The sequence below is a fragment of the Oncorhynchus keta genome, chromosome 35 (genome assembly GCF_023373465.1).
Source record: "Oncorhynchus keta strain PuntledgeMale-10-30-2019 chromosome 35, Oket_V2, whole genome shotgun sequence".
NCBI classification, from domain to species: Eukaryota; Metazoa; Chordata; class Actinopteri; order Salmoniformes; family Salmonidae; genus Oncorhynchus; species Oncorhynchus keta.
The window spans coordinates 69,970,381-69,998,294 of NC_068455.1; the positions used below are offsets into that span (position 1 = coordinate 69,970,381).

The 27,914-nt window shown below is 45.1% G+C and overlaps 1 protein-coding gene and 1 long non-coding RNA gene across 3 annotated transcripts; one reads left to right on the plus strand and one right to left on the minus strand.

The window, feature by feature from the left end:
• On the minus strand, positions 1-27,588 carry LOC118369193 (FACT complex subunit SPT16-like). The gene is made up of 25 exons (XM_052497488.1): positions 27,147-27,588; positions 26,154-26,246; positions 20,293-20,463; positions 19,925-20,077; positions 19,549-19,695; positions 19,127-19,278; positions 14,933-15,105; positions 14,731-14,821; positions 13,541-13,614; positions 13,293-13,405; positions 13,018-13,083; positions 12,670-12,768; positions 12,422-12,537; positions 12,059-12,212; positions 11,805-11,932; positions 11,360-11,622; positions 6,405-6,523; positions 6,180-6,233; positions 5,903-6,087; positions 5,533-5,608; positions 4,427-4,596; positions 3,086-3,215; positions 2,869-2,998; positions 2,713-2,787; positions 1-799 (listed from the first exon to the last, which is right to left on the minus strand). The coding sequence occupies exons 1-25, from the start codon at positions 27,210-27,212 to the stop codon at positions 693-695; spliced, it is 3,105 nt and encodes a 1,034-aa protein (XP_052353448.1). The 5' UTR covers positions 27,213-27,588; the 3' UTR covers positions 1-692.
• Positions 7,853-10,008, plus strand: LOC127916153 (uncharacterized). 2 transcript variants are annotated; one of them, XR_008093636.1, is made up of 3 exons: positions 7,853-8,494; positions 8,687-8,838; positions 9,901-10,008. It is a non-coding gene; the product is annotated as an uncharacterized LOC127916153 (long non-coding RNA). The 2 variants fall into 2 exon arrangements; XR_008093637.1 differs by having other exon boundaries at positions 8,687-8,798.
• Positions 27,589-27,914: the final 326 nt, after the last annotated feature.

Genomic DNA, 27,914 nt, shown 5'->3' on the forward strand with positions numbered 1-27,914 from the left:
TATTTTTAAAAATTTTATTACAAAAACATCAGGATTTTGAATTAACAATTCAACAGTCTACCTATCCAGGATTAACAGAAAGATGGAGGAAAGTGGTGGGGAAATTAGAGACATTGTGAGGTTCTTGAGCGTCAGTCAGTCTGTACAAACCCACATAAAGAAAAGTAATTGGAAAAGGGAATTGATATCTGCTCCCCCCCCCACATCAATCGCTCTCAACAAATAAAAGATGTCCAAGAAGGAAGAACGGTAGAAAGGAAGATTATTTGTTTAGACTAAATCTTGTAAAAATGCTTAGCAGAAGATACTGTATCATCATCACTGCTTACTATATTGGTTTAGAAACAATTGAACAGAAAAACAATTGTTTGCAATTAAAACCCTTTCAAAACACACACACCTGGCCCTTGGAAACAGGGAAATGAGTTGCCAAAGGAATGGAGAGAGGAATGAACTGCCTACCGTCAGGTACGATATGCCCATTTAATCACGACACTCACGGCCTAATACAAACGCATGGGGGTGCTACTACCTCTATATACAAATCGTATAGCGCGCGCGCGTGTGTGTGTGTGTGTGTGAGAGAGACAGACGAAGGGAAATGACAGAGCCAAGATGAATTAGAGGGGGATTGAATCAACAATGTTTTTGGCAGTGTGTGCGTAGGTGAGACAGTCTGGTGGTGGTGCCATTCAGTGGCGGCGTTTCTTCTTGGCGCTGGGAGGCGGGGCTGACGAGCGACCCTTCCGCTTAGCCGACGAGGTCTCCTCCGCGTCCTCATAGTGAGACTCTTTGTCGGCTAGGAGAGGAGGCGCGAGACAGACATTTGAAACTGATTTCACATTACAGGAGTCAATATCAAAACACACGGGGACAAAGATGTCATACAGTGCCTTGCGAAAGTATTCGGCCACCTTGAACTTTGCGAACTTTTGCCACATTTCAGGCTTCAAACATAAAGATATAAAACTGTATTTTCTTGTGAAGAATCAACAAGTGGGACACAATCATGAAGTGGAACGACATTTATTGGATATTTCAAACTTTTTTAACAAATCAAAAACTGAAAAATTGGGTGTGCAAAATTATTCAGCCCCCTTAAGTTAATACTTTGTAGCGCCACCTTTTGCTGCGATTACAGCTGTAAGTCGCTTGGGGTATGTCTATCAGTTTTGCACATCGAGAGACTGAAATTTCTTCCCATTCCTCCTTGCAAAACAGCTTGAGCTCAGTGAGGTTGGATGGAGAGCATTTGTGAACAGCAGTTTTCAGTTCTTTCCACAGATTCTCGATTGGATTCAGGTCTGGACTTTGACTTGGCCATTCTAACACCTGGATATGTTTATTTTTTAACCATTCCATTGTAGATTTTGCTTTATGTTTTGGATCATTGTCTTGTTGGAAGACAAATCTCCGTCCCAGTCTCAGGTCTTTTGCAGACTCCATCAGGTTTTATTCCAGAATGGTCCTGTATTTGGCTCCATCCATCTTCCCATCAATTTTAACCATCTTCCCTGTCCCTGCTGAAGAAAAGCAGGCCCAAACCATGATGCTGCCACCACCATGTTTGACAGTGGGGATGGTGTGTTCTGGGTGATGAGCTGTGTTGCTTTTACGCCAAACATAACGTTTTGCATTGTTGCCAAAAAGTTCAATTTTGGTTTCATCTGACCAGAGCACCTTCTTCCACATGTTTGGTGCGTCTCCCAGGTGGCTTATGGCAAACTTTAAACGACACTTTATGGACATCTTTAAGAAATGGCTTTCTTCTTGCCACTCTTCCAAAAAGGCCAGATTTGCGCAATATACGTCTGATTGTTGTCCTATGGACAGAGTCTCCCACCTCAGCTGTAGATCTCTGCAGTTCATCCAGAGTGATCATGGGCCTCTTGGCTGCATCTCTGATTAGTCTTCTCCTTGTATGAGCTGAAAGTTTATACATTACAGTCAGGTGCATACATTCTACGGCCAGGCCTTGCTCTACCAACTGAGCTACAGAAGGACCGTAGATTTGCAGTGGTCTGATAATCCTTCCATTTCAATATTATCGCTTGCACAGTGCTCCTTGGGATGTTTAAAGCTTGGGAAATCTTTTTGTATCCAAATCCGGCTTTAAACTTCTTCACAACAGTATCTCGGACCTGCCTGGTGTGTTCCTTGTTCTTCATGATGCTCTCTGCGCTTTTAACGGACCTCTGAGACTATCACAGTGCAGGTGCATTAATACAGAGACTTGATTACACACAGGTGGATTATATTTATCATCATTAGTCATTTAGGTCAACATTGGATCATTCAGAGATCCTCACTGAACTTCTGGAGAGAGTTTGCGGCACTGAAAGTAAAGGGGCTGAATAATTTTGCACGCCCAAGTTTTCAGTTTTTGATTTGTTAAAAAAGTTTGAAATATCCAATAAATGTCGTTCCACTTCATGATTGTGTCCCACTTGTTGTTGATTCTTCACAAAAATATAGTTTTATATCTTTATGTTTGAAGCCTGAAATGTGGCAAAAGGTCGCAAAGTTCAAGGGGGCCGAATACTTTCTCAAGGCACTGTAGGTCAGCGAAGAAGTTCCAATTCACATCAGATAACCAAGATGTATTATTCTCCAGTGTTCCTCTACCATGGAGCAGCAAGCGATGGTACCTCTTGCTTCAGGGATGGTAAGATAGGTTTCTCCCTCCTTTGGGAGAATGTAGAGTAGACTCACCTTTCCTGGCCTCCTCTTCCAACTCATCCCAGTCTTTACCGCTCTCCTCTTCACTGCCCAGCGACGCACTGTAGTCTGAAATACACACGGCCACATACACTACTAAGTATCTGTATATTTGTGTGTGTGTGTGTCTGTCTCAACATGACTTCTTACCATTACCGGAGTCCTCGCTCTCAGAGTCATAATCTTCAGCACTGTCTTCCTCCTCTGCCTCACTCTCGTCTGCCGAGGGGTTAAATGTCTCGTCTTCCCCCGACTCAGAGTCATCCGCTGCTCCTTCCCCCTGAGACAGATGGAGAGAGAAATACATTTGTCCAACATCTTCATTTGAACACTGTTTTGTATCTTGCAATAACATACACACACACACCTCGCTCTCCGGGTCTAAGAAAGACCAGCCCCCCTGTTCAAAGAAGCCCTCTGGATCGTCCACTATAGTCTTCATGATCTTAGTCCAGTTCAGAGACTGGACCCCCTCTGTGTACTTGATATCACAGGAACTGGACAGAGAGACAGACAGAGCGACAGAGAGCGAGAGACACAGAGAGAGGTGGGGTGGAGAGAGAGAGGGGGGGACACAGGAGAACGAGACAGGTATTTAAAGAATTTATTTATTTTGAGGAGCAACACTTGGTAAAACTCTACTAAAACACAAACAATTAAAAATCTAATTCCTTTCCCCCAAAAACAAATTCACAGTTAAAAAGGAAGAGGCTAAATCCATAAAGTGATTGGTTGATGGCTATATGACATTTAGCAGACACAATCCAGAGCGTTTTACAGATGTGCTTACATTTTCGTATTGGTTGCAGATCTGAAATCAAACCCACGACTTTAGCGTTGCGAGTGCCACACTACCAACTGAGCCACACGGATCCAGTCGACTTCAGCTCCTCCTTGATGGGGTCGAGTGTGTTGACAGACCGGCTAATAATTTGATTGGTTAAGGTATTTATTAGTTAATTGATGTACTTCAGCCCCTCCTTGATGGGGTCCAGTGAGTGGACTGACTAATTGGTTAATCCGTGTTTTCCGTAGATTCATGGAGTCGCCAGCCAAACAGAAGAAAAGTAGCCAGCCAGGGGAGGGGTATGTCCCCTGAATTTGAGCGGCAGAACAAGGTCCATTTGTGGTGGCATCTGGTACATTCTAATGCCTTGATTCCATCCGAAATGCACAGCTAAATTATTAAATAGTTTAACAACTTTACCTCCCAGATTGGTAAGATGAGTTGAGGCATTCAGTAGAAAGACTACAATTAAAATGACTGAAAATGTGTGCATTCAGTGTGTTACTTGTTTTGGATATAGTAGAGGCCAAGACCTACATGATAAGGACTATTTAGTAAGGAAGAGAACCTTTAACATTAAACCCGTTATCTTGAAATTAAAAGTAATATTTAGTTTTACTGCAAAATATGAAATGCCACAATGCTTGTTCTTTAAAATTATGTATGTTATTGGATCTACTGCTGTCGACACCTAGGATAAAGAAACCAATGTCATTTTGTAATTTGGGTGAACTACCACTAAGAGTTTGGCGTGTCAATCACTGTGGGTGGAATTTTCAGATGACGGGGCAGGATGTTTGTGAGTCAGAGTTAGTAGGGTTTCAGACCTGTCAATCAATCACTGTGGGTGGGACTTTGAGGAAAGGCAGTAGAATAGTAATCTAGTCAGAAAAACTAGTCTAGGTTAATTGATGTACTTACTTGAGCCACTCCTTGATGGGGTCCAGTGAGTTGACGGGCACAGCGTTGATCATGGTGACCTTCTTGCTGTAGTCCTTATAGACGATGACCACGTCAAAGTTCTTCAGGTGGAACTGAACACGCTCAAAATGAACCAGCTCAACCTCATCCAGAGTCACCACGAACGGAGGCTGGGGAAGGAGAGAGGGAGAGGACGGGGAAGGAGAGGACGGGGAAGGAGAGAGGGAGAGGACGGGGAAGGAGAGAGGAAGGAGAGAGGGAGAGGACAGGGAAGGAGAGAGGGAGAGGACGGGGAAGGAGAGGACGGGGAAGGAGAGAGGGAGAGGAAGGAGAGAGGGAGAGGAAGGAGAGAGGGAGAGGAAGGAGAGAGGGAGAGGAAGGAGAGAGGGAGAGGAAGGAGAGAGGGAGAGGAAGGAGAGAGGGAGAGGACGGGGAAGGAGAGAGGGAGAGGACGGGGAAGGAGAGGGAGGGAAGGAGAGAGGGGAAGGAAGGAGAGAGGGAGAGGACGGGGAAGGAGAGGACGGGGAAGGAGAGGGAGAGGAAGGAGAGAGGGAGAGGACGGGGAAGGAGAGAGGGAGAGGACGGGGAAGGAGAGAGGGAGAGGACGGGGAAGGAGAGAGGGAGAGGACGGGGAAGGAGAGGACGGGGAAGGAGAGGACGGGGAAGGAGAGGAAAGGAGAGGACGGGAAGGAGAGGACGGGGAAGGAGAGGATTTTAAGGAGAGGACGGGGAAGGAGAGGACGGGGAAGGAGAGGACGGGGAAGGAGAGGACGGGGAAGGAGAGAGGGAGAGGACGGGGAAGGAGAAGAGGACGGGGAAGGAGAGGACGGGGAAGGAGAGGACGGGGAAGGAGAGAGGGAGGATGGAATGAAAGGAGGATGGAATTTTAACCTACTGAGGATTTTATTATTAGATCTGTAGTCAAATATCTGCCTCAAGGCCTAACTTGGTTTAAAACACATGGGAGTAAGCAAGCAGTGCTGCTGGATATATCATGGAAGGTGTTGTACTACTACTACTGAACACCAGCGGCAGGAGCGGTAACAGTACTAGCAGCAGTAACAGTACTAGCGGCAGGAGCGGTAACAGTACTAGCAGGCACTCACCCACTCAGTGGTGTTACACAGGGAACTGGAGGTGGGCTGCAGCAGACAGGTACTCCTGTAGGGGGCGCCCTGGAACCTGAACACACACAGTAACTTCAACAGTTTCATACAGTTCATTACTTGAACACCCAACTCCGTGCTTAAAGGAAAGAGTCCCCCATCATATGATGCAAAACTCAGCCATCGCTCAGATACACATTAAAACATGAAATGTCCTCGGGAATCAATGGAACATCACTCAAAGAGGCACAAAAAGTATACAAAATTCAAAGTGGGTGAACGTTTCCTTTAAATACTCACTTTCTCAAAATGACTTAACCCTGTCAATATCCCTCCGATCACTTTCCTCCACCCCGCCCACCCCTCATACCCGAGGTCTCGGAAGGGCACTTCGAACTCCAGCGCCTCCTTGGTGAGGGTCTCCACCTTCTCAATGAAGTTCTTGAAGGCAGACTTGAGCTTGTGCCTCATCTCCCTCTCCATCTGCTCGGCGTACAGGTCGTCGCGGTCGTGCATGTGCTGGTGCTTGCCCAGGTCTGTGGTGATCTCACCCACCTAAGAGATAAGGTAGGATGAGACAATATTAAGACAATATAATAAGGTAAGATAAAACATAGGATAACATCTTTATTTAATCTCATATTTACCTCTGTGTAGAACTGCACGTCTGTGTGACGCTTCTTACCAAACATGATGGCGTTCTGATGGAGGACGAGACGGGTGGGATTAGTCAAAATGGACACACACATCTAAACTAAATCAAGACCACTCCAAGTGTCACAGGGGAAAGCATAGACCCAAATACCCACAGCTTGATGACCAATGCATAGAAAGTCAGACATCTTGTACTTAGCCTAAGGTCACACACACACCTTGAGGTGGAAGTGCAGTACGATGATCATTTCTCCGTCACAGGGCTGGAAGAGGGAGTGTTTAATGTTGTTGTAGAGAATGTCCACTTTGTCCCCACGGACGGACGTGAAACGGAAACCTGGACGGACAGACAGACATGTTATTTACCAGGTTCTGTCCTGGACAGACATGTTATTTACCAGGTTCTGTCCTGGACAGACAGACATGTTATTTACCAGGTTCTGTCCTGGACAGACAGACATGTTATTTACCAGGTTCTGTCCTGGACAGACAGACATGTTATTTACCAGGTTCTGTCCTGGACAGACAGACATGTTATTTACCAGGTTCTGTCCTGGACAGACAGACATGTTATTTACCAGGTTCTGTCCTGGACAGACAGACATGTTATTTACCAGGTTCTGTCCTGGACAGACAGACATGTTATTTACCAGGTTCTGTCCTGGACAGACAGACATGTTATTTACCAGGTTCTGTCCTGGACAGACAGACAGTTACATGTTGGATTTATTTACCAGGTTCTGTCCTGGACAGACAGACATGTTATTTACCAGGTTCTGTCCTGGACAGACAGACATGTTATTTACCAGGTTCTGTCCTGGACAGACAGACATGTTATTTACCAGGTTCTGTCCTGGACAGACAGACATGTTATTTACCAGGTTCTGTCCTGGACAGACAGACATGTTATTTACCAGGTTCTGTCCTGGACAGACAGACATGTTATTTACCAGGTTCTGTCCTGGACAGACAGACATGTTATTTACCAGGTTCTGTCCTGGACAGACAGACATGTTATTTACCAGGTTCTGTCCTGGACAGACAGACATGTTATTTACCAGGTTCTGTCCTGGACAGACAGACATGTTATTTACCAGGTTCTGTCCTGGACAGACAGACATGTTATTTACCAGGTTCTGTCCTGGACAGACAGACATGTTATTTACCAGGTTCTGTCCTGGACAGACAGACATGTTATTTACCAGGTTCTGTCCTGGACAGACAGACATGTTATTTACCAGGTTCTGTCCTGGACAGACAGACATGTTATTTACCAGGTTCTGTCCTGGACAGACAGACATGTTATTTACCAGGTTCTGTCCTGGACAGACAGACATGTTATTTACCAGGTTCTGTCCTGGACAGACAGACATGTTATTTACCAGGTTCTGTCCTGGACAGACAGACATGTTATTTACCAGGTTCTGTCCTGGACAGACAGACATGTTATTTACCAGGTTCTGTCCTGGACAGACAGACATGTTATTTACCAGGTTCTGTCCTGGACAGACAGACATGTTATTTACCAGGTTCTGTCCTGGACAGACAGACATGTTATTTACCAGGTTCTGTCCTGGACAGACAGACATGTTATTTACCAGGTTCTGTCCTGGACAGACAGACATGTTATTTACCAGGTTCTGTCCTGGACAGACAGACATTCTGTTATTTATTTACCAGGTTCTGTCCTGGACAGACAGACATGTTATTTACCAGGTTCTGTCCTGGACAGACAGACATGTTATTTACCAGGTTCTGTCCTGGACAGACAGACATGTTATTTACCAGGTTCTGTCCTGGACAGACAGACATGTTATTTACCAGGTTCTGTCCTGGACAGACAGACATGTTATTTACCAGGTTCTGTCCTGGACAGACAGACATGTTATTTACCAGGTTCTGTCCTGGACAGACAGACATGTTATTTACCAGGTTCTGTCCTGGACAGACAGACATGTTATTTACCAGGTTCTGTCCTGGACAGACAGACATGTTATTTACCAGGTTCTGTCCTGGACAGACAGACATGTTATTTACCAGGTTCTGTCCTGGACAGACAGACATGTTATTTACCAGGTTCTGTCCTGGACAGACAGACATGTTATTTACCAGGTTCTGTCCTGGACAGACAGACATGTTATTTACCAGGTTCTGTCCTGGACAGACATGTTATTTACCAGGTTCTGTCCTGGACAGACATGTTATTTACCAGGTTCTGTCCTGGACAGACATGTTATTTACCAGGTTCTGTCCTGGACAGACATGTTATTTACCAGGTTCTGTCCTGGACAGACATGTTATTTACCAGGTTCTGTCCTAGACAGACATGTTATTTACCAGGTTCTGTCCTAGACAGACATGTTATTTACCAGGTTCTGTCCTAGACAGACATGTTATTTACCAGGTTCTGTCCTAGACAGACATGTTATTTACCAGGTTCTGTCCTAGACAGACATGTTATTTACCAGGTTCTGTCCTAGACAGACATGTTATTTACCAGGTTCTGTCCTGGACAGACATGTTATTTACCAGGTTCTGTCCTGGACAGACAGACAGACATGTTATTTACCAGGTTCTGTCCTGGACAGACAGACAGACATGTTATTTACCAGGTTCTGTCCTGGACAGACAGACAGACATGTTATTTACCAGGTTCTGTCCTGGACAGACAGACAGACATGTTATTTGCCAGGTTCTGTCCTGGACAGACATGTTATTTGCCAGGTTCTGTCCTGGACAGACATGTTATTTACCAGGTTCTGTCCTGGACAGACATGTTATTTACCAGGTTCTGTCCTGGACAGACATGTTATTTACCAGGTTCTGTCCTGGACAGACATGTTATTTACCAGGTTCTGTCCTGGACAGACATGTTATTTACCAGGTTCTGTCCTGGACAGACATGTTATTTACCAGGTTCTGTCCTGGACAGACATGTTATTTACCAGGTTCTGTCCTGGACAGACATGTTATTTACCAGGTTCTGTCCTGGACAGACATGTTATTTACCAGGTTCTGTCCTGGACAGACATGTTATTTACCAGGTTCTGTCCTGGACAGACATGTTATTTACCAGGTTCTGTCCTGGACAGACATGTTATTTACCAGGTTCTGTCCTGGACAGACATGTTATTTACCAGGTTCTGTCCTGGACAGACATGTTATTTACTGGTTCTGTCTGGACAGACATGTTATTTACCAGGTTCTGTCCTGGACAGACATGTTATTTACCAGGTTCTGTCCTGGACAGACATGTTATTTACCAGGTTCTGTCCTGGACAGACATGTTATTTACCAGGTTCTGTCCTGGACAGACATGTTATTTACCAGGTTCTGTCCTGGACAGACATGTTATTTACCAGGTTCTGTCCTGGACAGACATGTTATTTACCAGGTTCTGTCCTGGACAGACATGTTATTTACCAGGTTCTGTCCTGGACAGACATGTTATTTACCAGGTTCTGTCCTGGACAGACATGTTATTTACCAGGTTCTGTCCTGGACAGACATGTTATTTACCAGGTTCTGTCCTGGACAGACATGTTATTTACCAGGTTCTGTCCTGGACAGACATGTTATTTACCAGGTTCTGTCCTGGACAGACATGTTATTTACCAGGTTCTGTCCTGGACAGACATGTTATTTACCAGGTTCTGTCCTGGACAGACATGTTATTTACCAGGTTCTGTCCTGGACAGACATGTTATTTACCAGGTTCTGTCCTGGACAGACAGACAGACATGTTATTTACCAGGTTCTGTCCTGGACAGACAGACATGTTATTTACCAGGTTCTGTCCTGGACAGACAGACATGTTATTTACCAGGTTCTGTCCTGGACAGACAGACAGACATGTTATTTACCAGGTTCTGTCCTGGACAGACAGACAGACATGTTATTTACCAGGTTCTGTCCTGGACAGACAGACAGACATGTTATTTACCAGGTTCTGTCCTGGACAGACAGACAGACATGTTATTTACCAGGTTCTGTCCTGGACAGACAGACAGACATGTTATTTACCAGGTTCTGTCCTGGACAGACAGACATGTTATTTACCAGGTTCTGTCCTGGACAGACAGACATGTTATTTACCAGGTTCTGTCCTGGACAGACAGACATGTTATTTACCAGGTTCTGTCCTGGACAGACAGACATGTTATTTACCAGGTTCTGTCCTGGACAGACAGACATGTTGTTTACCAGGTTCTGTCCTGGACAGACAGACATGTTATTTACCAGGTTCTGTCCTGGACAGACAGACATGTTATTTACCAGGTTCTGTCCTGGACAGACAGACATGTTATTTACCAGGTTCTGTCCTGGACAGACAGACATGTTGTTTACCAGGTTCTGTCCTGGACAGACAGACATGTTGTTTACCAGGTTCTGTCCTGGACAGACAGACATGTTATTTACCAGGTTCTGTCCTGGACAGACAGACATGTTATTTACCAGGTTCTGTCCTGGACAGACAGACATGTTATTTACCAGGTTCTGTCCTGGACAGACAGACATGTTATTTACCAGGTTCTGTCCTGGACAGACAGACATGTTATTTACCAGGTTCTGTCCTGGACAGACAGACATGTTATTTACCAGGTTCTGTCCTGGACAGACAGACATGTTGTTTACCAGGTTCTGTCCTGGACAGACAGACATGTTATTTACCAGGTTCTGTCCTGGACAGACAGACATGTTATTTACCAGGTTCTGTCCTGGACAGACAGACATGTTATTTACCAGGTTCTGTCCTGGACAGACAGACATGTTATTTACCAGGTTCTGTCCTGGACAGACAGACATGTTATTTACCAGGTTCTGTCCTGGACAGACAGACATGTTGTTTACCAGGTTCTGTCCTGGACAGACAGACATGTTGTTTACCAGGTTCGTTGAGGCTGGAGGGACACACTTTTTAGAGAAAAATACGCTTACTACGACTGATATGTAGTTGTCTCACCCAGCCATCTTAAGATGGATGCATTTCCTGTAAGTCACTCTGGGTAAGAGAGTCAGCTAAATGACAAATGTTGATTGAGAGCACACAGCATTCTCGGTCTTTACAGCAACGCTGTGATCTGCGAAGAACCTCAACCATTCTCTTTCCCCTCTGTTCGTTCCTCCATTCCTCTCCTCTCTCAATTCCTTGTTAATGGAACCTTTTCCTCACCGTTGGTATGGGCCTCCAGCGACCCCTGCATCCTCTTCTGGGCGATGTTGGGTCTGATGTAGAGGTCTTTGAGTTTGGGGTTGGAGCGGTTCAGGTTGATGACCAGCGAGTCCTGCTTGACGATGCCCTCCTTCTCCTTCTCCTCAGCCTCCCGGGTCTTATAGCGCTTCTGCACCTCCTTGATGATGCGGAAGGCGTTCTGGAGGTTAGTGGACGGGACTGTTGGGTCGCCAGGCGCCTTGAGGTTCGACGCCCGGTACGTACTGAGGGTGGGGGGGATATGAGCAACATCAGACACAGCAGCAGGTGGATAAAGATGGATACAACACACACACACACACACACACAATCAGTCCATCTTCTTGATAGTTGACAACAGTGAAACATGCAGTACATGGGCACTCAGACACACTGAAACATGCAGTACATGGGCACTCAGACACACATTTCTTTGACAAAGGTGGCATCAGGGTTGGGGAAGATGTTGCCCTCGTTGCGTCCCAGAGAGCTGCCGGGAACATAGAAGTTTATCCTCAGGTACGTCCAGTCTCCTTCCACAGACGAACTGATGTTCTACACAGACAGAGGGACACAGAAATGTTTTTTTTTTTAATCCTCAGATAGGTATAGTCTCAAATTCAGTCAAATTGTGATTGGTGTGTGTGTGTGTGTGTGTGTGAGAGAGAGAGAGAGGTGTACCTTGATGGTAGCGATATGGAAAGGGGTGGCGATACCGAAGACAGGCATAACAACAGTCTCATATTTCTTGTCGATGAAAATCTTCATGTCTCGAATATCTTTCTCACGAGGCATCTGAGAGCCGTTCTTGTAGGAGACATTGGACTTTCTGGACCTGGAAAATCATTTCATTCATTGGTGACGTCACACATTTTTGGAAAGACGATCTACATAAACATAGGGAGTGAAATCATTAATTATTTAATCATGCAAATGTATGTTCTAGTTGTTTTCTACGAAAGATAATTTAGACCAACATAATACTATAAATCTCGTTCTTCCTATAAATACTATAAATATCTCGTAATTCTCTCGTTCACTCACTTCTGGACCTGTTGCTCTCCTTTCTGTTCCGTCAGACGTCTCTTGGCCTCCTCGTTCACCTGATTGGCCAGCTCCTTCTGGTGAGCCCGCCTCTTCTCCTCTGCCGTCATCTCGTTCTGCCCAAATAAATAACAGTTTCTCACATTCTGACCAATCAAAAAGACAGCGTTTCAGCTCATACACACAAACTGAGATGGTGTAAGTATAGCGAATTTCTCTCAAGCACATACACAGACACAAACACCCACCCTAGTCCTGTCCTGGAGTAAAGCTTGTCCACGTGCTCCCTTCCCCAGTAGTTCCTCTGCATCGTCAGCATCTTCCTCATCATCTTCCTCCTCATCGTTCTGTCAAGAAGAAACAAATCGTATTTTTGGGGGGGCTAAATTGGGTAGTTTGGGTCCTTGATACTGATTGGCCAAAACAGTATTTCAGCCTCGTGTATGTCAGACAATATACCATAGGCCTTGTTGCTTAAATATAAACAGGGGACATGGAGCCCTAACTAAACATTTCAAATAGATATGCATCTTTCAGGGTTTGTGAGGGAAAGAATGAATCAAGAAGCAGAGAGAGACGGCGGACATCTTTCGTACCTTTAGGAAGATTCCGACGTTCTTTATCTTCTTCTTGACCGGAGTGAGAACTGTCGCTGGATCATCCTTAAAGATATACATTATACGTGTTTCTTTACTGCCATCACTGTGCGAATATCACAACTCAAATGTGATTGATAGATAACAAAGTGACTGTCAAACATATAGTTAAAAAATAAATAAAAAGGGTTTGAAATATATTCTACTTTGTTGATCTGTATATTCTATGAACAGGGCACATTTCCCCCGCCCTCATCATCGTTCCCCTCTCCTACCTCGTTGATCTGTACAGAGTCTCCTATGAACAGGGCGTATTTCTTCTGCTCCTCCTTCTTCCCCTCCTTATTCACCAGGTCAGCGAACCCCAGGCTGATGCTCAGTACCATGCCTGTAAAACACAGTGATGAGTGTCCGCTCTACACACCATTTAAAATGGCCTCTGTATGAGACACTCACAAAACACCATGTCTACAAAGTATCCTACTTATAGTCAGTAAGACACTACAGTGACTTGAGTGCTCACCTTTCTTCAGTTTGTACTGGTTCTTACTGTTCAGGACCAGGGAACCCTCTCTGAACTCTATCCCCATGGCAAATCTACAGCAGGGAGAGGGGACGCACAAAATCAACACGATACATACTCTATCCTCAATAGGCTTGGGCAGTATACCGTAATATTTACCAGACAAATTGGCAGGTGGTTACACAGAGCATTTGGGAGAAGTTTTTTTTCTTTCTTCCCTATACAATACAAAACCCATGTTGAAAAAAAAAAAAGAATGAGTGTCAGCTCTGGAAGAGAAAATATCTAACCTAGAGGAGAAAGCAGGTACTGTGTTCTGTGATTAATCTTCACTAATTTCTTTCAGAATGAAATGTGGCTGGTAAAATAAGGGTATTCGCCAGCTACTGCGGCTGGTGGACCAAAAGTACATGTGAACACGTGTTCGCATCACTATGCCTTCTTGATATTTGTATTATTTAACTAGGCAAGTCAGTTACGAAAAATTCTTATTTACATTGACGGCCTACCCAGGACGATGCTGGGCCAATTGTGTGCCGCCTTATGGGACTCCCAATGACGGCCGGATGTGATGCAGCCTGGATTCGAACCAGGTGCTACAGTGACGCCTCTTGCACTGAGATTCAGGGTGATCTTGAAGGCGGCACAGCCTACAGCTGACCACATAGCCTACAGCTGACCACATAGCCTACAGCTGACCACATAGCCTACAGCTGACCACATAGCCTACAGCTGACCACATAGCCTACAGCTGACCACATAGCCTACAGCTGACCACATAGCCTACAGCTGACCACATAGCCTACAGCTGACCACATAGCCTACAGCTGACCACATAGCCTACAGCTGACCACATAGCCTACAGCTGACCCGCCGTTAGTCAGCACATCGACCAACATTTATGGGGTGTGCGCCAGCTCATGCGTTTTATTAGACTGCAAATACTCTAGGTCAGAGACTGTATAAAATGTACACTATGCGCTCATTAGCATTAAGTTACCATTCTCTATGGGATTTTACATGTACTTCGGATTGAAGAGGATCAGTGGGCTTTGAAAATAGTGTCCTGTGTGTTCATCGCTGGAATGGCACAAGGTCGGTACGAAGGTATGACAATCTGGATCACCGCCCAAGCCTAATGATCAATACAGGAGGCCATGTGTGTGAGAAGGTAAGTGCGTTTGTCCTACCCTAGGTTCTTGGTGAATTTGGACGCCAGGTCGGGCTTCTCCTTCTTGACGTAGTCCAACACGGCATTGTACACATCGCAGATCTTTATACCTACAGAGAACAGGGTAAGAGGGAAAGAACTTGAAATAAAGTCAGGTTACGTAAATCATGTACTCTACCCCGTAAAACACTAACACCCTGCATCTCCCTTCCATCCCTCACCGTGTTTGAGCTCTTTGAGTAGTTCCTCTTCCACCTGCAGTAGGAAGCTGTAGTTGTCCTGCATCTCCTGTGGGGGGTCCACCATCAGGGTCCGGACCAGGTTGGAGCAGTACGATTTGTAGCGGATCCCCATGGCACAGGTGATGGCCCCAAAGTGCATGTGGTTCTTATCGCTGAAGAGTTAGAGCAGTGTTATAAAAGGTGTTATAACGTTTTATGAGTCTGCAGTGACAGGTACTGTATGTGTGATACAGAAAGAAGTTGGTCTTTATGATCAAAATGGGTCACATTTTAGATTAACCCGTCAATAAAAAAATTGTTTTGCATGTTATGGTTGAGCACTGAAACTAGGTTAAAGAAATATACATCAGTGGGGACGGTCGTTGAAGACGTCGCCATGGAAGTGACACAACGACTAGGTTCCAGTTGAACAACGTTTACTTCACCGTACTACCACAGTACATCGTCGCCATTACACTCAGGACAGGTCTTTCAACAGACTACCCGCGCAGGCGCACTAACAGAGTGATAGCCCCGTAATAACAGAAATATAGGCATCCTTAAAATATGAACTTAACAATCTCCCACTTTTCTTTAGACAAATAAAACAAAATAATTAAAATGTCCCCTGTATTATTTAAGTTCCCCATTACAAATGGGTTGAGTGACAAGGTTTTTATTTGTATTACTCAAGTTGCCACTTTCCATTACTTTAGGAACACAAGACCGGATGCTCCCTTTTAGTCTGACAGTCAGCAGGCTGTTCCTTTGTGGTGGACCAGGAAAACAGCTTTGAGGTGTGGAATCACAGTTGTAGCAAAGGTCTGTGAGCCACCCCAGATGAAGTCATCAACATGACAGGCAAGTAGTCCAGTCACATTGCAGTCTTGATCAAGCCAATAGAAGACTGCAGGATCCACTTGACATGTTTCCACCTGTACTCAGCATTGTTGCCTTCACTTTGTTGTACCAGTTGATGCATCTGCCAGGCCATACACACACTTTTTTTTTTAGTTTCCAGTGTTCCTTCGCTCTTAGCTTCAGGCGGAGGTCAGATGTGACTGTCCCTTGACAGCTCCGTTCCCTGCAAAAACGCAGATTTGATGTCTATGGAATGAAGTTTCCATTTTCTCTGGCAGATCACCGTCAGCAGCAATCTGAGTGACTGAGGCACATGCCAGTGAGTCGTTTGGGAGTTCTTTAGCAGCCAGCTCCTCTAAACCTCTAGCAACTAGACATGATTTAGGCACTATTCCGGTTAAGGGTACACACCCACCTTGTTGAGACATTTTTGTCCAATGTCTGACTTCCTCAAAACACTCAATTTTTCCTCCAATTACTGATCTAATATAGTTTAGCCGAGTCAAATGACACGTCTTTTGTTTCAAGTACATCATTTTGAATGTCCTTCTGTTTCAGGTCAGCTGGCCCTGTTGTACCAGAAAGTGTAGCTGGTTCAGAGTACTGCAAGTTGTACCAGTTCTGGTGTTTTCCTTTGGCTTTTCCTGCTCGTCCAATGACTGTTGCTGTGTGTGGAATACCACTTTCTCTGTCCATGTATTTAACAGTTTGTCCAGTTTTCAGACTGGAACAACCACATTGTCTTTACACATGTCGATGAACGTTTTTCCTAATTTGAACACAACAGTATTACCTGTCATGGTTGAAGTTCTCTGCTCCATTTCCTGTGTCAGTTTCAGTGTCTGTATCATTGGATCCGACATCTGGTAGATTTGTGTCTGTTAATGTGTCCTTTTTGTTATTTTCAGTGGGAGGCTGATACTCAGCAACAGCTCCTACATCTTGTTGATCATTTACTTTCCGCAATCTTGAGTGATGCAACCTGACAATGGTGCCTCCGTGTCTCACAAATATCACCACACCATCTTGGCCAATGACTAGTCCCGGTCCTTTCCACTCTTGACAGTCAACTCATTTGTAGTGTACTTTGTTTCCAGTCCCGTATTACTCATCTGCGGGACATAGCGGTTCACGCAGAGCCCTGTGAATTCTCTGAACACTCAGCTTCAGTGAACGCTTTTCTCACTGCATGTACAGAGGGAAGAGTAGGGTTCTGCCCCAACACTAGTTGCTATGGGCTGTAACTATGAACATTGTGCATTGAGTTTCTTGCCATCAAAGTCCAATCTAGGGGTGTTTTCCAGTCACATCCATTGTCTTGCTTCACTTTCAGCATGATCTCTGTGTGTTTGATTGTGTCTCTCCAGAAGTCCATTGCTCCACGGACTGTATGCAACAGTTGCTTTACTTCCATGTTGAATTTCTTTGCCATTTCTCTTATTTCATTATTATTGAATTCTCCTCCATTGTGTCACTGTATAATTTCTGGTGCGGGCCGTGCACACATATCCAGGAGTGAATGAAGTTCTTTACGATGTCACTGGGTTTCTATGTATCCACAAGGCTTCCAGCACTGAAGCGTGTCAAGTGGTGGGTTATGTGACGGTACCACACACTTGGTCCAGGCTCATGTAGTTCTACGGCCACTGTTTCATTGCACTTGGAAGCCAGTGGCAAACCAACAGCCGGTTTGGGCTTAGGTTTGCTGTATTTCTGACACGTCTCACAACTGTTAACTATCTGCAGTAGAATGGAAATAATCTCATCATTATTCCCTTAACTGTGGAGTCATTTATGAAGTCTGTCAGCTGTAGCATGTCCAAACTGTTTGTGAAGTTAACAATACTTTGTGTTTCTGTGTACGTCACAATCTAATTTTTACATGGACTCTGACGTCTGTCTAAAATGTTTACACAATAGTGGGCCGATGTAGTAAGTTCAAGGGTCACTGGTTGTTTAAACATCACTGCCGTGTCATTTTCTATGTCTAGTACAGCCCCTGCCTTCTTGAGGGAAGCTTTGCTTAATAGTAAGGGGATATCTGTAGGGACCACCTCTGTTTCAACGTCTCTTCGTCTGACCAATGTTTACTGGTATCTTAAACTCTTGGTAGAATGGACAATTATCCCATCTTTAAATTTGAAAGCTTTGTTGCTTAGTGTGTCAGTCATATTTTGTACTTCTTTCATTATTAGTTCACTGACAACGCTATCAAGCCATTTTGCGCCACACGCTGTCCGTGTCCATGCAGTATCACTCACAGCGGAACCGAAGGATTCAACTATAAAGATCTCAAAAGCAGATTAGTTTGAAAACAGTGTAATGGTACACTGCTCTCTCTCTCTGTTTACATTTTTCTGTTAGTTTAACTTGTTCATTTTTATGAGGACAGTCTTTAACCCAATGGTAAGTGCTCTGACAAATAGCATATTTTGATCTCCTTTCATATCTGTCCAGTGGATTTGTGCCAGGCAATGGCGCCCTCGTCTGGTTGTCTTGAGAACGTGACTTGTTGGCACCTTTTCTCTGCTGCTCAGTGTAATATTCCGCCTCCCCCACTTGCATTCCATCCGTCTTTCCATCAAAAATAATTTTTAGTGCCGAATTCAATGACGCAAAGGTCAGCACAGTACAAGCAGCCAAAGCCAACTGTTCCACCTATACCATCCAGACAGGCAGTAGTATCTAGCAACTTGAAAGCTAACACTGCATCCGGAGAACCATGTCGTACTTGCGCATCCTATTGTACCTCTGTTCCAAATCAATGATGTAGTCCGTCATCGCAACCCGAAATGTCTCTACACTGTCAACGTTTGAATACGTGGTCCTTCTGTAGCTCAGTTGGTAGAGCATGGCGCTTGTAACGCCAGGGTAGTGGGTTCGATTCCCGGGACCACCCATACGTAGAATGTATGCACACATGACTAAGTCGCTTTGGATAAAAGCGTCTGCTAAATGGCATATATTATATTATTATTATAATATGCCTCGTAGGCACGGTCTTTCTCTTCTTTACACACAGAATCCAGTGCTCTGATCAAAGTTCCCATACCGTCATCCTTGTTCAAATCCTACACGAATATTTCCATTGCTGTATCTCTTGCTTTTCCCTCTAACATTGCAGTTATTAGCCATCATCTGCTACCAATGTTAACTCAAAATGACAACGACTAGGCTCCAGTTGAACAACGTTTACTTCACATCGTCGCCATTACACTCAGGTCCATCAACTGAGACTCCTGTGCAGGAGCACTAATAACAGAGTGACAGCACCGTAATAACAGAAATATAGGGATACATAAAACATGAACATAACAGGAAGCAGCTGCTTACCTGACGATGCTGAACTTGAGGCTGTAGTTGCCCCCACTCTGAATAATGGGGGGGTAACACATCTCGACCGTGGAGGGGTCTACTCCCCCCAGATACTTCTTCTCCTCGATTGCCTTCTCCACAGACTCAGCCAGCTTACTGTGGCGCACCTTCTGTTAGGGAACAGAGGAGAGAACACATTCAGGAAGCAATGCTTTGTTTCTATCATCTTGGGGACAAAATGAGATGGTTCAAAACTATTTGGACATGCAGTCTAGATCTTAAATTGGTAGTGGGTCAGTCTGGCCCAATTTGACTGCACCGGTCTGAATGATAACAGTGGCTTTCCAGGATGGCTATATCATATCAATGTTGTTGCTGGGATGTTGCACCCGTCTACAGGCGATGGAGGAGCGGATAATGAGCGTGACTACAAAGCTTACCTCGTCTGCGTCCACGATCTCCATGACCCGCTCCTTGAAGAACTTTGAGTAGACGTCGCTGGTGACGGCTGCAGCCTTCCTCATCAGAGCCAGTTCCCCATCCTCCTTCACGGCAATGGTGTAGGCCACCACCGCACTGATGTCCACCTGGGGGGAGGTTAGAGGGTGATGGAGGCAGGGAGAGCCCATAAGGATTGTGACCTGCTGCAGACCAATAACTAGCTACATGCGAGTCTCTTTAATGCAACACTGCCTCCCGCCACAGACCAGCTACCCACCATTCTGCAAATTGATACCACATGGAAACAATGATAATAAAATATCAACCCATCTCACCCCTCCCTCCCTTTTCCCCCACATTCCTCCTTCCGCTCACCTTCTCCAGGCCCTCGGCAGTGATCATGTCGTTCCAGCTCTTCATGTACTCGCCGGGGAACTTGTCCTTGCTGAACACACCCACAGTCTTGCCCTCCCTACTGGCCCTGATCGCCTCCACCATCTTCTCAAAGTTAACCTTGTTGCTCTCGTTCTGAGGGAAGGAGGGGGAGAGGAGTGTTAAAGCGTTATCCTTCTGCTCAAACACATTGACATGAGTGCATGCACTCACACACACTGTTTCAAACACACAAACGGTCACACCAACTTCTTGTGCCACACACATTAAAGAACTGTCTTGAAATGGGGGAATACGCATTGACAGCAAATCAGGGATAGAACATCCCGAGTCTACCAATCAACGCTTACCTTTTCCCTGATGAGCAGTGTGATTGGTGGAACCCCGTTGGCGTTCTCATTGCCCTTGGTTACAGCCACCTGTTTAAGGAACTCCACCTTCTTCTTGCTGGCCAGGAAGATGATCTTAGACTCACAGAACACCATGATGGTGTCTGTCAGCTCATAACCAAACAGCCATGTCTGGAAAGGAAGGATGAGAGGGTATTTGAATTACTCCATGCAATATGCTTATGCTGGAGTGTAAACTACCGAGGTTTCTTCAGAACAGAATCCATAACATACAGTGCATTCCGACCACCTTCCCCCATTTTCCACTTTGTTACATTACAACCTTATTCTAAAATGGATTTACATTTTTTTTAACCCTCAATCAACACAGAGCAAAAACAGTAAAAAACTGAAATACCTTACGTAAATATTCAGAACCTTTGCTATGACTCGAAATTGAACTCAGGTACATCCTATTTCTATCAATCATCCTTGAGATGTTTCTACAACTTGATTGGATGTGATTTGGAAAGGGGCACACCTGACTATATAAAAAGGTCCCACAGTTGACAGTGCATGTCAGAGCAAAAACAAAGCCATGAGGTCGAAGGAATCGTCTGTAGAGCCTCGACACAGGATTGTGTCGAAGGACAGATTTTATTTTTTATTTCACCTTTATTTAACCAGGTAGGCTAGTTGAGAACAAGTTCTCATTTGCAACTGCGACCTGGCCAAGATAAAGCATAGCAGTGTGAACAGACAACACAGAGTTACACATGGAGTAAACAATTAGCAAGTCAATAACACAGTAGAAAAAAATGGGCAGTCTATATACAATGTGTGCAAAAGGCATGAGGAGGTAGGCGAATAATACAATTTTGCAGATTAACACTGGAGTGATAAATGATCAGATGGGCATGTACAGGTAGAGATATTGGTGTGCAAAAGAGCAGAAAAGTAAATAAATAAAAACAGTATAAAAACAGTATGGGAATGAGGTAGGTGAAAAGGGTGAGCTATTTACCTATAGACTATGTACAGCTGCAGCGATCGGTTAGCTGCTCGGATAGCTGATGTTTGAAGTTGGAGAGGGAGATAAAAGTCTCCAACTTCAGCGATTTTTGCAATTCGTTCCAGTCACAGGCAGCAGAGTACTGGAACGAAAGGCGGCCAAATGAGGTGTTGGCTTTAGGGATGATCAGTGAGATACACCTGCTGGAGCGCGTGCTACGGATGGGTGTTGCCATCGTGACCAGTGAACTGAGATAAGGCGGAGCTTTACCTAGCATGGACTTGTAGATGACCTGAGCCAGTGGTCTGGCGACGAATATGTAGTGAGGGCCAGCCGACTAGAGCATACAAGTCGCAGTGGTGGGTGGTATAAGGTGCTTTAGTGACAAAACGGATGGCACTGTGATAGACTGCATCCAGTTTGCTGAGTAGAGTGTTGGAAGCCATTTTGTAGATGACATCGCCGAAGTCGAGGATCGGTAGGATAGTCAGTTTTACTAGGTAAGCTTGGCAGCGTGAGTGAAGGAGGCTTTGTTGCGGAATAGAAAGCCGACTCTGGATTTGATTTTTGATTGGAGATGTTTGATGTGAGTCTGGAAGGAGAGTTTGCAGTCTAGCCAGACACCTAGGTACTTATAGATGTCCACATATTCAAGGTTGGAACCATCCAGGGTGGTGATGCTAGTCGGGCATGCGGGTGCAGGCAGCGATCGGTTGAAAAGCATGCATTTGGTTTTACTCGCGTTTAAGAGCAGTTGGAGGCCACGGAAGGAGTGCTGTATGGCATTGAAGCTCGTTTGGAGGTTTGATAGCACAGTGTCCAATGACGGGCCGAAAGTATATAGAATGGTGTCGTCTGCTTAGAGGTGGATCAGGGAATCGCCCGCAGCAAGAGCAACATCATTGATATATACAGAGAAAAGAGTCGGCCCGAGAATTGAACCCTGTGGCACCCCCATAGAGACTGCCAGAGGACCGGACAGCATGCCCTCTGATTTGACACACTGAACTCTGTCTGCAAAGTAATTGGTGAACCAGGCAAGGCAGTCATCCGAAAAACCGAGGCTGTTGAGTCTGCCGATAAGAATTTGGTGATTGACAGAGTCGAAAGCTTTGGCGAGGTCGATGAAGACGGCTGCACAGTACTGTCTTTTATCGATGGCGGTTATGATATCATTTAGTACCTTGAGTGTGGCTGAGGTGCACCCGTGACCGGCTCGGAAACCAGATTGCACAGCGGAGAAGGTACGGTGGGATTCGAGATGGTCAGTGACCTGTTTGTTGACTTGGCTTTCAAGACCTTAGATAGGCAGGGCAGGATGGATATAGGTCTATAGCAGTTTGGGTCCAGGGTGTCTCCCCTTTGAAGAGGGGGATGACTGCGGCAGCTTTCCAATCCTTGGGGATCTCAGACGATATGAAAGAGAGGTTGAACAGGCTGGTAATAGGGGTTGCGCTAACTCTCTCCCTCTGCTCTCATCAATGGCGGCAGATAGTTTCAGAAATAGCGGGTCCAGATTGTCAAGCCCAGCTGATTTGTACGGGTCCAGGTTTTGCAGCTCTTTCAGAACATCTGCTATCTGGATTTGGGTAAAGGAGAACCTGGAGAGGCTTGGGTGAGGAACTACGGGGGGGTGTCGGAGCTGTTGGCCGAGGTTGGAGTAGCCAGGCGGAAGGCATGGCCAGCCGTTGAGAAGTGCTTATTGAAGTTTTCGATAATCATGGATTTATCGGTGGAGACCGTGTTTCCTAGCCTCAGTGCAGTGGGCAGCTGGGAGGAGGTGCTCTTGTTCTCCATGGACTTCACAGTGTCCCAGAACTTTTTGGAGTTGGAGCTACAGGATGCAAACTTCTGCCTGAAGAAGCTGGCCTTAGCTTTCCTGACTGACTGCGTGTATTGGTTCCTGAATTCCCTGAACAGTTGCATATCACGGGGCTATTCGATGCTATTGCAGTCCGCCACAGGATGTTTTTGTGCTGGTCGAGGGCAGTCAGGTCTGGAGTGAACCAAGGACTGTATCTGTTCTTGGTTCTGCATTTTTTGAAGGGAGCATGCTTATCCAAAATGGTGAGGAAGTTACTTTTAAAGAATGACCAGGCATCCTCAACTGACGGGATGAGGTCAATGTCCTTCCAGGATACACGGGCCAGGTCGATTAGAAAGGCCTGCTCACAGAAGTGTTTTAGGGAGCGTTTGACAGTGATGAGGGTGGTCGTTTGACTGCGGCTCCGTGGCGGATACAGGCGATGAGGCAGTGATCGCTGAGATCCTGGTTGAAGACAGCGGAGGTATATTTGGAGGGCCAGTTGGTCAGGATGACGTCTATGAGGGTGCCCTTGTTTACAGAGTTAGGGTTGTACCTGGTGGGTTCCTTGATGATTTGCGTGAGATTGAGGGCATCTAGCTTAGATTGTAGGACTGCCGGGGTGTTAAGCATATCCCAGTTTAGGTCACCTAACAGAACAAACTCTGAAGCTAGATGGGGGCGATCAATTCACAAATGGTGTCCAGGGCACAGCTGGGAGCTGACGGGGGTCGGTAGCAGGCGGCAACAGTGAGAGACTTGTTTCTGGAGAGAGTAATTTTCAAAATTAGTAGTTCAAACTGTTTGGGTATGGACCTGGAAAGTATGACATTACTTTGCAGGCTATCTCTGCAGTAGACTGCGACTCCGCCCCTTTGGCAGTTCTATCTTGACGGAAGATGTTATAGTTGGGTATGGAAATCTCTGAATTTTTGGTGGCCTTCCTGAGCCAGGATTCAGACACGGCAAGGACATCAGGGTTAGCAGAGTGTGCTAAAGCAGTGAGTAAAACAAACTTAGGGAGGAGGCTTCTGATGTTGACATGCATAAAACCAAGACTTTTTCGATCACAGAAGTCAACAAATGAGGGTACCTGGGGACATGCAGGGCCTGGGTTTACCTCCACATCACCCGCGGAACAGAGAAGGAGTAGTATGAGGGTGCGGCTAAAGGCTATCAAAACTGGTCGCCTAGAGCGTTGGGGGCAGAGGATAAGAGGAGCAGGTTTCTGGGCATGGTAGAATATATTCAGGGCATAATGCGCAGACAGGGGTATGGTGGGGTGCGGGTACAGCGGAGGTAAGCCCAGGCACTGGGTGATGATGAGAGAGGTTGTATCTCTGGACATGCTGGTTGTAATGGGTGAGGTCACCGCATGTGTGGGGGGTGGGACAAAGGAGGTAACAGGGGTATGCAGAGTGGATCTAGGGGCTCCATTGTGAACTAAAACAATGATAACTAACCTGAACAACAGTATACAAGGCATATTGACATTTGGGAGAGACATACAGCGAGGCATACAGTAATCACAGGTGTTGAATTGGGAAAGCTAGCTAAAAACAGTAGGCGAGGCTAATCAGCTAGCACAACAAACAGCAGGTAAAATGGCGTTGACTAGGCAACTGGGCCGACAGATAAACAAACAAGCAGAATGGGGTACCGTGATTAATGGACAGTCCAGCGTGCGTCAGCTATGTAGCCAAGAGATCAGTGTCCAGGGGGCAGCGGTGGATGGGCAGGGAAGCTGGGCTGGCGAGTGTTATCCAGGTTTTTTTTTTTAAATAACAATGACTAAATAGCTTGTAGCTAGTTAGCTGGTTAGCGTCTGGAGGTTCTTGAGTGTGTCATAAAAATAAAATAAAAATTAAAAGTGGGGAAGGGTCCCAAAAATTGTCTGCAGCATTGAAGGTCCCCAAGAACATGCTGGCCTCCATTCTTAAATGGAAGAAGTTTGGAACCACCAAGACTTCCTCGAGCTGGCCGCCCCAGCCAGATTGCGCAATCGGTGGAGAAGGGCCTTGGTGTGGGCGATGACCAAGAACCCGATGGTCACTGACAGAGCTCCAGAGTTCCTCTGTGGCGATAGGAGAACCTTCCAGGAGGACAACCATCTCTGCAGCACTCCACCAATCAGGCCTTTATGGTGTTGGCCAGACGGAAGACACTCCTCTGTAAAAGGCAGATGACAGCCTGCTTGGAGTTTCCCAAAAGGACTCTCAGAACATGAGAAACAATATTCACTGTTCTTATGAAACCAAGATTGAACTCTTTGGCCTGAATGCCAAGCATCATGTCTGGTGGAAACCTGGCACCCTCCCCATGGTTAGGCATGGTGGTGGCAGCATCATGCTGTGGGGATGTTTTTCAGCAGCAGGGACTGGGAGACTAGTCAGGATCAAGGGAAAGATGAACAGAGACGAGTACAGAGAGATCTTTGATGAAGCCCTGAGTGCTCTGGAGCAGGTTCTCAGACTGGGTGAAGGTTCACCTTCCAACAGGACAACAACCCTATGCACACAGCCAAGACAACACAGGAGTGGCTTTGGGACAAGTCTCCGAATGTCCTTGAGTGGCCCAGCTAGAGCTCGGACTTGAACCCGATCAAACATCTCCAGAGAGACCGTAAAATAGCTGTGCAGCAACGCTCCCCATCCAACCTGATCGAGCTTGAAGATCTGCAGAGAAGAATGGGAGAAACTCCCCAAATACAGGAGTGCCAAGCTTGTAGTGTCATACCCAAGAAGACTTGAGCCTGTAATCGCTGCCAAAGGAACTCCAACAAAGTACTGAGAAAAGGGTCTGAATACTTATGTAAATATGTTAGGTTTTTACATTTGGAAAAATTTCTACACCAGTTTTTGCTTTGTCATTATGGGATAGTGTGTAGATTGAGGGGGGAAATAAAAAAATATATTCTTTAGAATAATTAGACTAATGTAAACATTTTTAGAAAAAAGTCTAGGAGTCTGAATACTTTCTGAATGCACTTATACACGTGCACACAATTTTCCCTGATGAGCTCAGTCAGGAATAACTCCTGGAAGGGGTTAAGTCCATGAGTTTTACCTGCAGGGCAGTGGATTTGGCATACACTATCTCTTCGTCCACCCCGACGGAGACCACCATGGCATCCACTTTGCCAAACTCATCTTCTCCTTTCTAATAGAGAAAAATAGATACTTGTTGATTAACATAGCTTGAACAATGTGAAACATTTCTAAGTCAACCAGTGAGCAAAAAAGGTAGTTAGCCACAGTCGTGGTCGACACGTTGCTTGTTCTTTTTGAGTGCAGGTGTTAAGTATGAATAAATGGAAAGTTAGCTAACCAGTTAAGAACATGTTAGCTAATGTTGATAACTATATCTATTGCTTTATCTCAATGAAGATTGAGAGAAAGTTGCTAGTGAACTTTACTGGTTGGCATTCAAATGCAGATGTTGAGATCAATCGTTGTGCCCTCAAAAGAAAGAAGCGCATGCAACAATTCAGTGCCTGTTTGGCGCGATCTAAAGCTAGTTAGCTACAGTAGCATGCTAGCTTGAAAATGTCAAACTTTGATGTTAGTTATGTGGACAAGAGGCAACTGGCTAGCAATCTGTCAAAAACATTCCATGGTACTTTCTGACAACGTATTTTGGTGAAACTTCAGAATGAATGAATATTTTGCTGGACTGGCAACGTGCTAAAGTGGTTGTTCCACAAAGTGCCAGATATGGCTGGTTAGCTAGTTAACTATATATTAGCATAGCTAACGTTAACAGCCTGACTTGGTGGATAATATACAATGCATAATAAGTGACCATGTTGTAACTATAATTTTTAGGATGTGTAATGTCTCCTGAATGTATTCAATCTACAAGTGTTTCATAACTACATGTAAGTCTATATAATCAAATTGATCATTGCGGTTTGCGCTTCTGTAGCTACAAAACCAACCATGGCAATCACGCATGCTGAAAACAAAGTCAAAAAACGCACTTTAAAAACGTGGCTCCCCGCCGTGCCAGCATCCAGCTTTTACTAGTTTAATATACAAATATTTATATCGTGCTAATTACCTTCCAATTGCCATATAATCGCTTGATTCGGCGGTAGTACGCTTCCTTGTCCAAGTTTACCGACATCGCGAGTATTTTACACCTTCAAACTCCAGCTCCTGGCTTCTCAGAGCAGCACAGGCCGAATGAGCGTGGTTGCTGTTTTCTCGCACTTTCCACGCCTTGAAACCTATATCAAAAGAGATGTTTCTTTCCTTCTCGATATATGCACGGTGGTTACGTTCAGTTCTCCTCAAGATGTGCCTCTATGGTTGATATATTACCTTTTTTTATTGTATATATTTTTTGGAAAAAAAATATATATACACATTAAAATACACCCGTTTTGTTAAAAATCGATACAAATATAAAATGCATCCTTTTTCTTCTGATTAAGAATTATGTAACATCTAGCTAGCTGTTTTGTTGCCCACACTGGCGCCAAGCATAAACGACTCGAAATAATGAATTACCCTCTCAGTTTTCCCCCTCCCTCCCCGTTGTTAGTCTGTCGGGTATGTTGATGTTTGATTGGTCAATTACCACACTCGCCCCTATAATGGCAACCACATTATTTTGATAAAATAGCGCCATGTGTTTATAAAATGCTGGTGGACTCATTTATATGCCACACGTGGTTTGCTTATGTTTTTCTCTTGACCCATGCCTTGACTTCTATCTTTATTGAACGTACATGTTTATTTTTATATCAGTGCATAAAATCGTTTGATGGGGGGATTCTATTTGGGGTATTTCATGCACATATTGTTACCAAAGACTTGTGTTGTT